This window comes from Chiloscyllium plagiosum, chromosome 17, assembly GCF_004010195.1.
Source record: "Chiloscyllium plagiosum isolate BGI_BamShark_2017 chromosome 17, ASM401019v2, whole genome shotgun sequence".
Classification (NCBI taxonomy): domain Eukaryota; kingdom Metazoa; phylum Chordata; class Chondrichthyes; order Orectolobiformes; family Hemiscylliidae; genus Chiloscyllium; species Chiloscyllium plagiosum.
In genome coordinates, this window is record NC_057726.1 from 60,750,982 (window position 1) to 60,766,443 (window position 15,462).

General features: G+C 42.6%; 2 protein-coding genes across 4 annotated transcripts in view; both read right to left on the reverse strand.

The window, feature by feature from the left end:
- LOC122558554 overlaps positions 1-14,196 on the reverse strand; it is a 28,695-nt gene extending 14,499 nt beyond the window's left edge. For all 3 annotated transcript variants that reach the window (XR_006314180.1, XM_043707285.1, XM_043707284.1), the window contains exon 1: positions 13,779-14,196. Coding sequence is in view for 2 of the 3 variants with exons in the window: in XM_043707285.1 (XP_043563220.1) it covers positions 13,779-14,091 (313 nt within the window). In the remaining variant the exon portion in view is untranslated. The remainder of the gene's footprint in view (positions 1-13,778) is intronic.
- Positions 14,197-14,238: 42 nt separating this feature from the next.
- ccdc113 (coiled-coil domain containing 113) overlaps positions 14,239-15,462 on the reverse strand; it is a 39,516-nt gene continuing 38,292 nt past the window's right edge. The window contains exon 9 of the mRNA XM_043707283.1: positions 14,239-14,303. Coding sequence (XP_043563218.1) covers positions 14,295-14,303 — 9 coding nt within the window. The 3' untranslated portion in view covers positions 14,239-14,294. The remainder of the gene's footprint in view (positions 14,304-15,462) is intronic.

The following is a 15,462-nucleotide window of genomic DNA, read 5'->3' on the forward strand; positions in this document are numbered from 1 at the left end:
TCTATGAGTCCACCTGACTGACTTTGTTATAATCACCACAGAGGACACAGACAATTTCTTTTGTTGAGGTTCAGATGAGAACTTCAATGGGTTTGCATATAGGCAAACATTGATGAACATGCAGATAGCACAGAGATGCCTGCTGCCAGATCCACTGAGTTTCTCCTGCAGTCTCTGTTTTTGTGTCAGATTTCCAGCATTCGCAGTTGTTTCTTTTTTAAGTGATAAATTCCCCTATCCCTTGGAACAAGGCCTTTGCTAATTCCATGATGCAATGCTTCATGGCAAGTTGAGTTTTTAGCAATGTTGCTGGCTCCTGATTGGAAGGATCCATTGTTGTAGAAATCAAGGGTCACATGGATGTTATGATCATCTGCAGCTTTGCATGTGTAGGTCTGGTTGAAGGACGTGGTGCAATTCAGTGACCATTTTGTGAATTGCACCTCAGACACTGCTACAGGCTGAATAAGTACTCTTTGAATACCCAGGTATGTATGGCCTCCTATTGAGCGTCCTTTTCCTCTTCCCTCTGTACACAGCTTCTCCTTTCTGCTCTGTGTACTTCATGTCCCAGCCCTGCTTCAGCCCAAGGAGTGCAAGCATCAACCCTGTTGGTGAAACATTGATTTTTGTTGATAGACCTACTAACTCCTCTGACTCCCTTGTCAAGATCCAACACAACTGACTTTTGAATTCTGAAACATTTTCAAACTCGTCTAACATTACTTTGCATAAAAAAATTCATTCATTTGACATGAAATCATTCTTAAAGTCAATGTCTCTCCCAAACCAAGTCACGTTCTGCCCTTTTGCCCTCTCTGATCATGTCATATCACTGTCATACTAAGTCACGTTTTGTGTATCACATCACACCACCCAAATAATTTGCTTTTATTGGGTAACATTAACATAATAAAATATTCCAAGATTTTCACTGGAGTCGTCTGAAATTAAACACAGATCACAACATGAATGTAAGGACAGGTAACTAAACGCTTGCTCAAAGATGCAGTTCTTAAGGACTGGAGGCAGCTTTTAAGGAGGAGAGAGGCAGAGAGCTTCTGCTTCCTGTGCTTAATATCTGTACTCTGCTAACATTTGAATGAGTACACTAGCTAAACCAGCCATGACTTGCCTGGTAGTGAAAACATGCAAATGCAAATAATCTAAAGATTCACCTTGAAGACCTCAAGTGACTATTTCCTTTGTCAGCTTGTTCTTTTGTGGGATTCTCCTTGAGAAGAAAGATTATTGATATATTGTATTGCAAACAAACATTCCAAGATGGTGGGATGATGGAAGTTGGGACATGTAATAAGTCAGATCTGGAAGAGCATAGATTTTGAGGTTTGGAATCTGGAGAAGGTAGCTGAAAATGTGTTGCTGGAAAAGCGCAGCAGGTCAGGCAGCATCCAAGGAACAGAAGAATCGACGTTTCGGGCAGAAGCCCTTCTTCAGGAATGAGGAAAGTGTGTCCAGCAGGCTAAGATAAAAGGTAGGGAGGAGGGACTTGGGGGAGGGGCGTTGGAAATGCGAAAGGTGGAGGGAGGTCAAGGTGAGGGTGATAGGCCAGAGTGGGGTGGGGGCGGAGAGGTCAGGAAGAAGATTGCAGGTTAGGAAGGCGGTGCTGAGTTCGAGGGATTTGACTGAGACAAGGTGGGAGGAGGGGAAATGAGGAAACTGGAGAAATCTGAGTTCATCCCTTGTGGTTGGAGGGTTCCCAGGCGGAAGATGAGGCGCTCCTCCTCCAACCGTCGTGTTGCCATGGTCTGGCGATGGAGGAGTCCAAGGACCTGCATGTCCTTGGTGTCTGGAGAAGGTAACAAAGATAGGGAGCGATAAGGCCATGCAGAGATTTGATCACAGTTTAAATGAGTCTAAGTCAGTGACCAGGGAGAGGCGTATAGTCTGTGGCTTGGGAACAGAAGTTGAACTGGGGTCAAAGACAATCAATTTGGTCTTCCTAACATTCAAGTGGAGGAAATTTCTATTCATCCAATACTGAATGTCAGACAGAAAGAAATACAACTAATTAGATATTTTGGAGGAGTTGAGTTGGGTGCTTGTGCATTGCAATCGTTGTATTGGAACTGAATTATGTGCATTGGGGTGATGTCATTATGGACTCTGTACAGATAAGAATTAGGTTATGTCACATCACATTATCCTTTTAATCCCACTTTGTTTTTGTTTCTTTTGTGTTTAGTTCCTGGTTCTGTTAGTTCTAATTATTTTCAGTCACTTCACCACTGCTCGTATTTCTTTCCTACTGTTGTTTCTTGTGTTTCCTTCTATTTTATATCTCACTCTTACTTTAGTTTTTCTTTAGTACAGAACCTCAACTTATTCACATATTCCTGAACATTGCAGCACATCCTGCCATTCAAATTTACCCTTCAGCTTCTATACGAGCTTTCTTGCACTCACTGTTGTCAAGTTCGGCACAGTCCAATTTATTCATCCCCCTTCCTTCTCTGACGTTTCATACCTCTTCAGCATTGAAGCATCACAATATTTGCTCTGACTGTTGTTTCAACTACAAAACTTATTTTAACCAAACAAACTGACACTCACACAAAAATAAACTTCTTAAACTACTTTTTATTGTATGATCTGTTTACAAGATGCTACATTTAGTACAAACTTTGCTTAATATTTTATATACATATAGAAATTATATATATTATATATATTATATATACACAATTATATACATTTATAGTACATTTACTATTTAATTTTGTATATTTTCCAGTATTTTGTTTTGACAGTTAATTTATTTTAGCCAAACATTTACAATTAAATAAAACAATACAATATAAATTTATATTTCAATTTTCAACTGTTTAGATTTATTTGAGCAACATTACCATTTTGCTGTAACATTACACATTCCCATTATACCATCTAACCCTCATATTACTGAGCATATTTCTTCACCTTTCCACCAACAGTTTTCTGGAAGATTGACCAATATTACATTAAAAATCCTGTACATGCTACAAGTCACATATTAAGTGTGTCCATGTGTAAAATATTGATTGATGACTAACTGGGAAATTCATGTCAGTAAAAGATCTTTTGCTATTATCTATTGATCCTGCTTGGCTTGAGGGAAATGTGAGTCAATGAACAATTGCTTTACCCGCTCACTTTGCCCAAACGTCCACCCAAACCTGTGGCTCACTGTGAGCAATGCCATAAGGGGTTCACTAGGGTTCTAAGACAAATGTCAATGGTATCCAATGGTTATATTTGCACATAACCCACAATGATTCCTAAACTCAGGTATTAATTGCATAATATGAGATCTTGCAGGAAGTAGTCTAAAAATCCAAGTAATGGTACATCATGAATCATAATTTCCTTGTCTTCCATTTAAATGTATTCCTTGGCAATTTTCCATAAAGGTAGAGGGTTTTTTTTCTGGTGCCCTGGTCAATACTAATATCTTAACCAATATCTCAAAAAACAGATTATCTAGTCATTAACACATTGCTGTTTGCGAGTGCATTTTGTCCACAGATTGGTTGCGAGATATTCTACATTATCAAAGTGACTACAACCTTGATAGTTTCTAAGATGATGATGAACAGTAGTACTTTTTCCTGATGTGATCCCCATTTTGAAGTCAGCCTTATCGACAGACTTGCAGCAGACTTGTTTTCCAACTGGATGGGAACTAGGCTGAAATCATAGGTAAGGAGCCTGCAGCTGTTACTAGAAGCTTGGTTTAAGTCTGTGGTCTTCTCTAATCACAGGAGGGATCTATTTCCCAACTGGAAGGTGGTGGTCTGTGCATGGTTTAGGGCTGATTGTTGGGCAAGGGGATACAATGCCAAAGAAGCAGATGAATTTGGAATGGTCATGAGGAAGCTCTTCTGTTCCTTTTATCCCACTTTTATCCCATAGAGACATATAACATGGAAACAGACTCTTTGACCCAACTCGTCCATGCCAACCAGATAAGGAGTAAGTGGTTTAGAGGAGATCGGGGGATACCTTTTTCACCCAGAAGGTGTTAGCTTTATAGAACAGATTGCCTGAAGATGGTGGAGGCTAGTGTCTTGCAATGTTTAAGGAGCATCTGGATGAGCACTTAAAATGCCAGGGCATAGTAGGCTATGAACTGAGTACCGGTAAATGGGATTACCGTGATTTGGTGTTTGCTGGTTGGCACAGACATGTTGGGCCTGTTTCCATGCTGCTGACTCTAGTTCTGACGTAACTATGTCAGTCCATTCAGTCAGAACCCTCAAGAGTGTCTAACTCACTACCGCAGTCGTTTTCAGTGGGTCCTGGACACAGAGTCATCTTCTATCAGAGGTTTAAACTTCCCAGGCACTACTCTCATGATCAATGTGTTAGGGTTCCAAGAGGTTCTGGTGCATATCTTCTGGAGGACATCCAGACTCTGAAAACCAGAAGTTCTGGGCCCAGTTGATTCACTACGCACACACAGAATTAGAACCAAAACTCTAAAAGGAATCAGAATTCAAGAGTTTGCTCTAGCAGCAGGGACCAAATGAGTGGAACCTTATCAGGATTGATGTTAAAACGGCAAAGAACGGAGATTAACCAATGATACATTTGCTTCATTTAGGCCAATTTCAACAGGTTGCAAAGGAAAATAGCCAGAACATATTGGAAAGAAAACACAAACATAAACATTGGAGGATGTTGCTCATATGCTAAAGGAACAAAAGATCATTCGATCACATTTATAACGAGACAGAAAATAAACTTGATGTGGAGGTGCCAGTGTTGGACTGGGGTGTTCAGTTAAAAATCACACAACACCAGGTTATAGTCCAAGAGGTTTATTTGGAAGCACTAACTTTTGGAGCGATGCTCCTTCATCAGGTGGTTGTGGAGTATAAGATTGTAAGACACAGAATTTATAGCTAAAAGTTTACAGTGTGATGTCACTGAAATTATATATTGAAAAAGACCTGGATTGATTGTTAAGTCTCTCAACTTTTAGAATAAACATGTTGGTTTCAGTTCTTTTATATGTAAATTGCATTTTTAAAAGATACATTCTCAAGTGAACTTTAACAATTGGTGTCATGTCAGCCCAGATAATGCATTTAAGGTGTGAGTTGCCCTGTGTGAGGCTGTCTATGCCATAATGTTCGGATTGATTCTCATCTAAAAAAAACGGATTTACAGAACCTTACATGGATTCATGCAGTTTTTGAACAAAATAAAATGTAATTAAGTACAAATTAACCCCACAAACTTATATATGTGTGTGTGTGTGTGTGTGTGGAGGGGGGGGGGGGATTATGAGTGTCTGTGAGAAGGTGTGAGAGTGTGTGTGTGTGTATAGTGCAGTGGGGTCAACTGTAGTGTGATATGAATCCAAAGTCCTGGTTGAGGCCATCCCCATGGGTACCAAACTTAGCGATCAGCCTTTGCTCAGCCACTTTTCTTTGTCGCCTGTTCTGAAGTCCGCCTTGGAGGACAGTCACCGAAGCTCTGAGGTGGAATGTCCTGGACTGTTGATGTGTTCTCTGACTGGGAGGGAACACTCCTGTCTGTTGATTGTTGTGCAGAATCCATTCATCCGTTGCTGTAGCCTCCGCTTGGTCTCACCAATGTACATGCTTCAGGGCATCCTTGCCTGCAGTGTATGAGATAGACAACGTTGGCTAAGTCGCATGAATACCTGCCACGTACATGGTGGGAGGTGTCCCCATGCTAATGGTGGTATCTATGTCGACATTCTGACATGTCTTGCAGCATCTACCATGACAAGGTTGTATGGCGTTGTCCTGAAAGCCAGGCAGTTTGCTACAAGCAATAATCTGTTTGAGGTTTGGTGGTTGTTTAAAGGCAAGAAGTGGAGTTGTGGGGAAGGACTTGGTGAGGTGTTCATCCTCATTGATAATGTGTTGCCACGTGCATGCGCATATACACACATATAAGGTTGTGGGGTGAATTTGTACTGTAGAATTACATTTCATTTTGCTCAAAAACTGCATGAATCCATGTAATATTCTGTAAATCCGTTTTTTTTTATTAGAATCAATCTGGACATTGTGGCACAGACAGTCTCACACAAGGCAGCTTAATGCATTATCTGGTCCGACATGACACAAATTGTTAAAATTCACTTGAGAATGTATCTTTTAAAAAAGTTCTGCAATTTACATATGAAAGAACTGAAACCCACATGTTCATTCTAAAAGATGAGAGACTTAACAAACAATCCAGGTCTTTTTCAATATATAATTTCAGTTACATCACACTGTAAACTTTTAGCTATAAATTCTGTGTCTTACAATCTTATACTCCACAACCACCTGATGAAGGAGCTGTACTCCAAAAGCTAGTGCTTTCAAATAAACCTTTGGTGTTGTGTGATTTTTAACTAAGAAAATATACTGATCAATAATTTACAGATAAACATATCACAATCAATGAACAACATGTAAAATCAATTAGTTACAAACTAAATAAAGTGATATACATATGTATTACAGAGTTATCAATATGACTGCCATTTGCTAAGAAATGTTCACAAAAATATAAACTGTACAACAAAATTAATTTAAGCATGAGAGATAATACATAGACATTATGTGCTTGTATTAATATGGTGAAAATCCCATTTATCTTTCTGCCTGGCATCCAGCAACTGTGAGGCCTGTGTTCTGCCTCTCTGTCTCTTTCTTTTTGCTGCTTGCTCATTTCCCTTGGAAGAAAGAATTGATATTGGACTCCAGGTGCAGCCATGATCCCACCAGGTTAACAGGTGGTAAAAAATCTTTTGTAAAGTATTTCCAGGTGCAGTAATGTCACTTTCGTTAAAAAAACTGGTTGAGATTATAAATTAATTTTAATGTATATTGTCCTATTTTTCAACAAATTGGCAACTTATGATTTCTATACTGAATCTTGTGCTTTTTTAAAAAAAAAGTGTTTCTGTCACAATTTATGACATGATGGTTGGGCATTCTTGTCAGAAGTTTGTGGTTTCAAGCCCACTCAGTCTCCAGTGCAGTACAATAGAAGTGATACTTTGTAAGAAATCATTCTCTGACTCTGTAAGTGCTATGTTTTCAGATGCTGTGTTAACTAAGGCCTTTGTTTAATGTCATAGGGCCGCTAACAATTCCAAGGATTTCTGTCTGATGTTCTAGCTAACAGTTTAAAAGAGGGAGCAATTGAATTTGAGACTACTGAGATTGTGACCAATGGCAAGTATTGTGGTAAAAGTACAAAGTAAGCAACCAGAACTATTAAATCTGGTTAAAAGTATGAGGTTTTAATTATTTTTTATTTGCTTGTGGAATGAAATGAAAGCATTGCAGGCAAGGTGAGCATTTGCTGCCCATCCCTTATTCACTTTGATAACAGTTAAGAGTCAACCACATTGTTGTGGTCCGAGAGCCATATGCAGACCAGACCAAATGAGGATAGCAAGTTTCTTTCCTTAAGGGATGTTCGTGAACTTGATAAATTTTATGAGAATCAATGACAGTTACATGGTCACAATTACTGAGGCTATTATTAGTGATCATTATTACTAATCATCTCTCCCATTTTAAATCTCAAGTACTTTTAATATCTGGTAGGCTTATTTCTGATGAGCTTAATTGGCAGACTTACAAAATCTCAGTCCGATAAAATATAGCTGTAAAGCCTGTGCCCTGTGGGAACTCCAAGACACAGTTATGGCCTGGGCAACTATGTGTGTAGGAAGTGCAACCAGTTGGAGGAGACTGAGCAATTGGAGCTTGAGCAGCAACAGGAACCACTTTGGTACATCTGTGAGGCTCACAACCATGTTGATGGCATGTTCAGGCATGTGGTCACCCCATATCATAGGAATGTGTCAGCAGAGTAAACAGGATCGGGTATGAAGTTCAGGAGTCGAAGGGTCTATTTCCATGCTGCACATCTCTATGACTATGACTCTATAAAAGCATCTCACTCTCCAATCAGTTCATATTAAACCAATGGTATATTAAACCAGGTAGAAAAAATAATGCATTCTGCAGAAGAGTTAAGAAAATAGGAAAGGAATTAACAGAATTAGAGGACTTCAAATGGATTGATCCCAGTGTAGTGTTTAATGACTGTGAAAATGGGAGGATAGAACAAATGAATACACAGCTCAGAGATGGTGCAAGCATGAAAGTTTGATATTCATGGGATAGCAGCACCAATTCTAGAAATGATTCTTTGGGACAGAATGAATAGTCACATGAAAAATCGTAGGCTAATTTAGAAAAGTCAGAATGGATTCATTTAATGAAAAATTGTACCTAACTTGCTGGAGCTTTTTGAAGAGGTAACAGACAGGGTTGTGAAGACAAGGGTATTGTTGTGGTGTACATGCATTTTCAAAAGATGTTTAATACAGTATCACACAACAGACTTGGAGGGCTAAGTTAGCCATAGTGGCTCGGTGGCTCAGTGGTTAGCACTGCTGCTTCACAGCACCAGGGTCCCAGGTTCAATCCCAGCCTTGGGTGACTGTCTGTGTGGAGTTTGCACATTTTCCCCGTGTCTGCGTGGGTTTCCTCCAGGTGCTCTGGTTTCCTCCCACAAGTGTAAAGATGTTCAGGTCAGGTGAATTGGCCATGGTAAATTGCCCATAGTGTTAGGTGCATTAGTCAGCGGAAATGGGTCTGGAAGGGTTACTCTTCGGAGGGTCGTTGTGGACTGGTTGGGCTGAAGGGCCTGTTTCCACACTGTCGAGAATCTAATCTAGTTTCCAGCGGTGTGTAGGTTCGGTGGATTAGCAATGGGTGTTGCAGGGATAGGGTGGGTAGGGTGAGTCTGGGGTTGCTCCTCAAAGAGATGGTGTGGACTTGTTGGGCCGAATGGCCTGTTTCCACTCTGAAAGGATTCTGTGAAAGTTAAGGTCATAGAATAAAAGAGACAGTTGTAACATGCATACAAAACTGGCTGAGGGATAGGAAACACAGATGTATGGTTAATGGTTATTTTTCAGACTGGATGAGGCCTTGCAGCACACTGTCCCAGGTATGGATGTTGGTAACCCTAGATTTTCCTGATACATAAATCATCTAAAGTATGGAATGCACGGTACAATTTCAAAGTTTGTGGACAACACAAAACTTGAGGAAATTGTAAACTGTGAGGAGTATAGTGTAAAACCTCAAGAAGACATTGACAAATTGGTGGAGTGGGTGCATAGGTAGCAGATGAAGTTCAATGCAGGGAAGTGAGACAATTGGTCTAATGAACATTGAGAAATGGTATAAAACAAAGGTCACTATTCTTGTGTATAGTTGTCATTAAAGCTAGTAGGACAGGTAGAGAGTACTGTTAATAAAGCAGATAGCATTCTAGGTTTCATTAACAGGGGCATAGAGTACAAGGGCAGGGAGATTATGCTGAACTTAGATGTGACACTGGTTAGACCTCAGCTATAGTAATTGTGTACAGTCCTGCATGCCATTTAATTGCATTGGAGATAGTGTAAAGGAGGTCTACAAGAGTGGTTCTAGGGATGAGAAACTTAAGTTATGGAGATAAATTGGAGAAGTTGAGACTGTTTCCATGGAGAGAAGGGGACATTTGTTAGACATTTTCAAAATCATGAGGTGTGTGGATAGAGGAGGTAGGGAGAAACTGTTCCTGCTCCTTAAAGGACCAAAGGTTACAGTTTTAAGTTGTTTTTACCAAAGAAGTAAATACAAGTTGAAAAACTGAGAAATGTTTTACACTGAATGGCCAAAGGCTAGAATGTACTGCCTGGTAGTGTGGCAGAGGCAGGTTTAACTGGGACACTTAAGAGGGCATGAGGTAATTATTTAAACAGAAACAATGTGCAGGATAACTGAAAAGCAGTAAAGTGCCACAAGTTAAACTGCTGAGGCAGCAGTGCAGACCCTATGAGCTAAATGACCTTCACTCACATGAAAACAATTCCATCAAAACAGTGGTTCAGTCTTAAATATGTTCAATTCTGCGGACCAAACCTAAGGAAGGATGCGAAGACTTTCGATGCAGAAAACATTTACAAGAATGGTTTTAGGGATGAGGAACTTCAGTTGGTGATGCTCTTATAAAAGGTTGAGATGAAATTTGATGGAGCTATTTAAAATCATGGGGGTTCTAAGCGTGGGAAAAATAGAGAATCTGTTTCACTTCATAACGAGTCCAGAACCAGATGACACACATTTAAAGTGAAGTGAAGGCAACATGAGGAAATATACATAGTTAACATGGCTGGTGAAGGCAGATGTAGAAACACGAAGAGAACAATTAAGGGCTAGGAGAAGAGGATTAGGATTAAGCAAATTGCTCTTGTACAGAGAGTTTACACAGACTCAACTCGCAAAACAACTTCTTGTGTTGAGACCAAGCAGACACTACGACAATGAATGAATGGACACTGCGCAACAATCACCAGACAGGAATGTTCCCTCCCAGTTAGGGAACACTTCAATGATCAAGGTTATTCGGCCTCGGATCTTCAGGTGACCATTCTCCGAAGCGGACATTGGGAAATGCAACAACGCAGAGTGGCCAAGCAGAGGCTGATAGCCAAGTTCAATATCCATGAGGATGGCCTCAACCAGCACCTTTGGATTCATGTCACACTACAGGTGACCTCACTACACTACATACGCTCATGCACACAGACACATACACACTCTTACGTACTCACACTGATGCAAACCCTCTGTCATACACATGCTCTCTCTCAGGCACACACATATACTCCCACACGCACACCCTCTCATGGACTTATACTCTGTCACATTCATCTACAGACCCTACCAAGCACACACAAACACACACTCTCTCATGTGCACTCACACACACACTCAAATGCACACATTCACTCTCTCATTCCCCCTCACATACACACATATATGGTGAATTTGCATTTTCAGAATTGTATTTGCAGATACATTCTATTTTTGCTCAAAAAGCACACAACTTGCAGGCAGTTAATTCATATATCATTTTATAAATTTCTACTTTGGAAATAGAAACAGTCTGACTCTAGATTGGGATACAGACAGACTCTAACCTCACACCTTTAAAACATTGAGGTATCACCTTTTTTTATAAAACCTTAAATTATCTCAAGAATGTGACTTAAAAGAAGTTCTGGGATTTACATATTAATGAACCAAAACCCATTATAAAAGATGAAAGGCTGAACAGCAATCTAGGTTTGTTCAATATATCATTTTAATTGCATGACACTGTTATCTTTTGCTATAAATTCTGTGTCTTATGATCCAGCCCCAATAGTTTCCTGATGAATGAGCAGTGCTCTGAATGCTAGTACTTCCAAATAAACCTGTTGGACTATAACCTAGTGTTGGGGTCATAAAGTGTGGTGCTGGAAAAGCACAGCCGGTCAGGCAGAATCCGAGGAGCAGGAGAGTCGACGTTTCGAGCATAAGCTCTTCATCAGGAATGTGGAGGAGCCCAAGGGGGCTGAGAGATAAATGGGAGGGGTGTGGGGTGGGGGTAAGGTTGCTGGGAATGTGATAGGTAGATGAAGGTGAGGGTGATGGTGATAGGTCAGAACAGAGGGTGGAGTGGATAGGTGGGAAGGAACTTGGACAGGTAGGACAGTTAAAGAGGGCGGTGCCGAGTTGGAAGGTTGGATCTGGGGTAAGGTCGGGGGAGGGGAGATGAGGAAACTGGTGAAATTGGCATTGTTCCCGTGTGGTTGGAGGGTCCCAAGGTGTTCTTGTTCCAAGCATTGCATAGCTCGAATTTGGCGGTGGAGGAGGCTAAGGACTTGCATGTCCTTGGCGGAGTGTGAAGTGGAGTTGAACTATTCGGCCACAGGGCGGTGGGGTTGTTCAGTGCATGTCCCAGAGATTTGCTCTGAAATGTTCTACAAGTTGGCGCCCTGTCTCCCCAATGTAGATGAGACCACATCGAGAGCAGTAATAACGTGTATGGAGGTGCAGGAAAATCTGTTGGATGTGGAAAGATCCTTTGATGCCTTGGTTGGAGTTGAGGGGGAAGATGTGGGTGCAGGTTTTACACATCTTGCGGTGGCAAGGGAAGGTGCCAGGTGTGGTGGGGCGGTTGGTGGGGAGTTGCAGGGTGGGTGGGGGGGGGGGGGGGGGGCATGGACCTAACAAGGGAGTCGTGGAGGTAATGGTCTCTACTGATAGGGGTGGGAGGGAAATATATCTCTGGTGGTGTGGTCTGTTTGCAGGTGGTGGATATGGCAAAGGATGATGCGATGTATCCGGAGGTTGGTGGGGTGGAAGGTGAGGACCAGGGCTTTTTGTCCTTGTTGTGATTGGAGGGGTGGGGTTCAAGGGCAGAGGTGCAGGAAGTGAAGGAGATGTGCTCCACTTCCCATACCTCCGCCTTGAACTCCACCCCTCCCATCATAACAAGGACAGAACCTCCCCCCACTCCGGTTCCTCACCTTTCACCCCACCAACCTCCGGATACAATGTGTCATACTCTGCCATTTCCGCCACCTACAAACAGTTCCCACCACCAGAGGTATATTTCCCTCCCCACCCCTATCCGTGTTCTGCAGAGATAGTTCCCTCCGCGACTCCCTTGTTCGGTCCATGTTGCCCCTCCAACCCACCCCAGCACCTTCCCTTGCCACCACAATAGGTGTAAAACCTGCACCCATGCCTCTCCCCTCACCTCCATCCAAGGCCCTAAAGGATCCTTCCACATCTCTCAGAGATTTTCCTGCACCGCCACACAAGTCATCTACTGTGTCTGTTACTCTCCTTGTGGTGTCCTCTGCAATGGGGAGACAGGATGCCAACTTGCAGAACGTTTCAGAGAACAACCCCATCACTTCAACTCCCTCTCCCACTCTGCCAAGGTCATTCACTGCCAAATTCTAGCTACCTGACACCTGGAGGAAGAACGCCTCATCTTTTGTCTTGAGATCCTCCAACCACACGGGATCAATGTCAATTTCATCAGTTTCCTCATCTCCGCTCCCCCGCCTTATCCCAGATCCAACCCTCTAACTCAGCACTGCCCTTTTGAGCTGTCAACCCTATCCATCTTCCTTCCCACCTATCTGCACCACCGTCTGTTCTGATGTTTCACCATCATCCCCAACTTTCACCTACCTGTAGCATTCCCAGCTACCTTCTTCGCAGCTCCCCATCCCTGTCCCATTTATCTCTCAGCCCCGTTGGTTCCCCCCACATTCCTGATGAAGAGCTTTTCCCGAAACTCTCCTGCTCCTTGGATGCTGCCTGACCGACTGTACTTTTCCAGCACCACTTTTTTGCCTCTGATCTCCAGCATCTCCAGTTCCTCACTTCCTCCAGTTGATTATAACCCAGTGTTGTGAGATTTTTAACTTTGTCCACCCTAGTCCAACACCGGCACCTTCACATCATGGCTATTTTATGGTCTTATAATTTTGTTAATTCTTTCAACCAGCAAATCACTAAAGTGTCTGGCTATCTGGTCATCACTGTCCCAGCGTGTAAGTTGAAATGCGTACTAAAGAACCAATTGATTGCAGACCGGTTTGAGGACGTGAAAGGCGTTATATCAATGTCAAACACTTTTTGTTCTTTCCCTTTGCGATTATTTAACAGCGATCTCTCTCTGTTGCTACGCTCTTCCTAATCGATTGTTTCCTAGGGTTCATGTTTTACAGGGATGATGTTCTCATTCCCATCCCTCTGTCTCACACATATACATGGAGGTATTCCCGTGAAATATTCACCAATTAGTTCCTCTTTTGTCCCTCACTCCCCCACCCCCTAGTCTCCATCTGGAGTGTGTGCTGCACCCCTGTCCTGCCATTGAATGTTGCCTACCTGTGCCACCGTGTACATTGCTCCAGAGCGGAGACTCGCCAGTGTCTTTGGAGGAGCTTTTCTTGGAGGGACCCTTGCGATTGTCGGTTTGGCGGGATTTGGCTAAACCTGGGTTATACTTCAGCACGGCCACACTGGTCCGCTTCAGCCCTTCCTGCTTCCTGTGTTTGACCGGGGTTGCCTTCGACGCTTGCTTCACATGCCTCGCCTCACGCACAGGGCCCCCGGGCAGGACTAATTCCCCGATGGACCTGGTCTTGCAGGATTTGCTCCCCTCTCCCTCTCTGTCGCCTTTGGCCACATCCTTCGACATCAGGGTGCAGGAAAGGCTGCACGACTCAGTCCCGCGGGCACTGCAGCCGCGGCCACCCTCTCCCTGTCCTGAGAGAGCGCGCGCAACAGTTACCAAGCAACCCGGTAGCGGCCAGCGTTGCCTGGATACCCTGGTTACTTTGTCACCGCTCACCGTGAGGCGGCAGCTCCCGAGTCGCGACAGTCCCCTCCTTAATGTTCACTTCATCTTTCCTGAATTTGAGGAAACACAGAGGTAAAAGAAAACATGAGTTTAACACAGAAGACTCAGATACAGAGCCCAGTATTTTAAAAAGTTTGATCATTTCCATGTCAGTGCGGCGCCTATGTCAACGGAAGCTCTAGTCAGTTTTCAAAAATACGGTTCCTTCATCTCCTGAATAGTCCCCTGGAGATTGGAAATCTTGTGGCTCACATCCCTGCCTCTGCGTTCAAGCTTCCCTCCCAACCCCCGGATTTGACGGTTCAGTGAAAGTGCATTCATAGTGGGGTCAAAGAGGTTTGACTATCAACTTGTAAACCCTTTCAGCTTGTAAAAAACATTAATTCCTGGGATGTGGCCGACGCCGGCGAGGCCAGGATTTATTGCCCAGAAGAATCAATCATGTCGGGTCTCGAGTCACACTTAGATCCGATCAGGGGTAAAGACGGTAGTTTCCTAAAGGGCAATATTATGGTCACAGATGTCACAAGCCGTCCCTGCAGATGTAATCCTTTACAGGAGTCTTTCGTAGACAGCTTTACTTGACCAGTTTTCAGCAAAGTATGAAAGTAAATGCTTTCAACTTGCACTTTCATCAAAACGTAAAGTCTTGATAATATTTGAAGGAAATGCAGTGCTTTATCTTCCACACGTGCTTCTTTTTCTTATGCAGTTAGGTCTTCTTAGGATTGGTCTGATTATTCTAATAAATCCCGTCAGGAACAACGGTACTGTTTGCGCACAGTGGAGAAAGCAGACATGGTGTTTGTTGGAAAAGCTGTATATTGTTGGATCCAGTCAGCTCAGCAGCTGTCAAGTCTCATTCTTCACATCATGCTCAAGGCTTTTCCTATGAAACCGTAAATGCAGATTCCAGCAGTCAATTCCATCATTGGCCTTGCATTATCCTGCCAATACAGTCTGAATACTCCAGGAATTTGGTTGTCTGAGGTCCTTTGCTCACATCCCTTCTAGTTCTTCCCAAGTTTTATTAGTTGTGAAAGTCATACCCAATGGGTTTGTACAACTGACAAAAGATTGCTACTTCAATTCACCCTAGTCTCAAAAGTAAGATTGTCCACCTTATTTGAAGTGATGGGTTGAGCTTGATTCCACCACATGTTAACGAGTTATTCATACAGGTAATTTTAAAAAAAAGTTTCATCATGA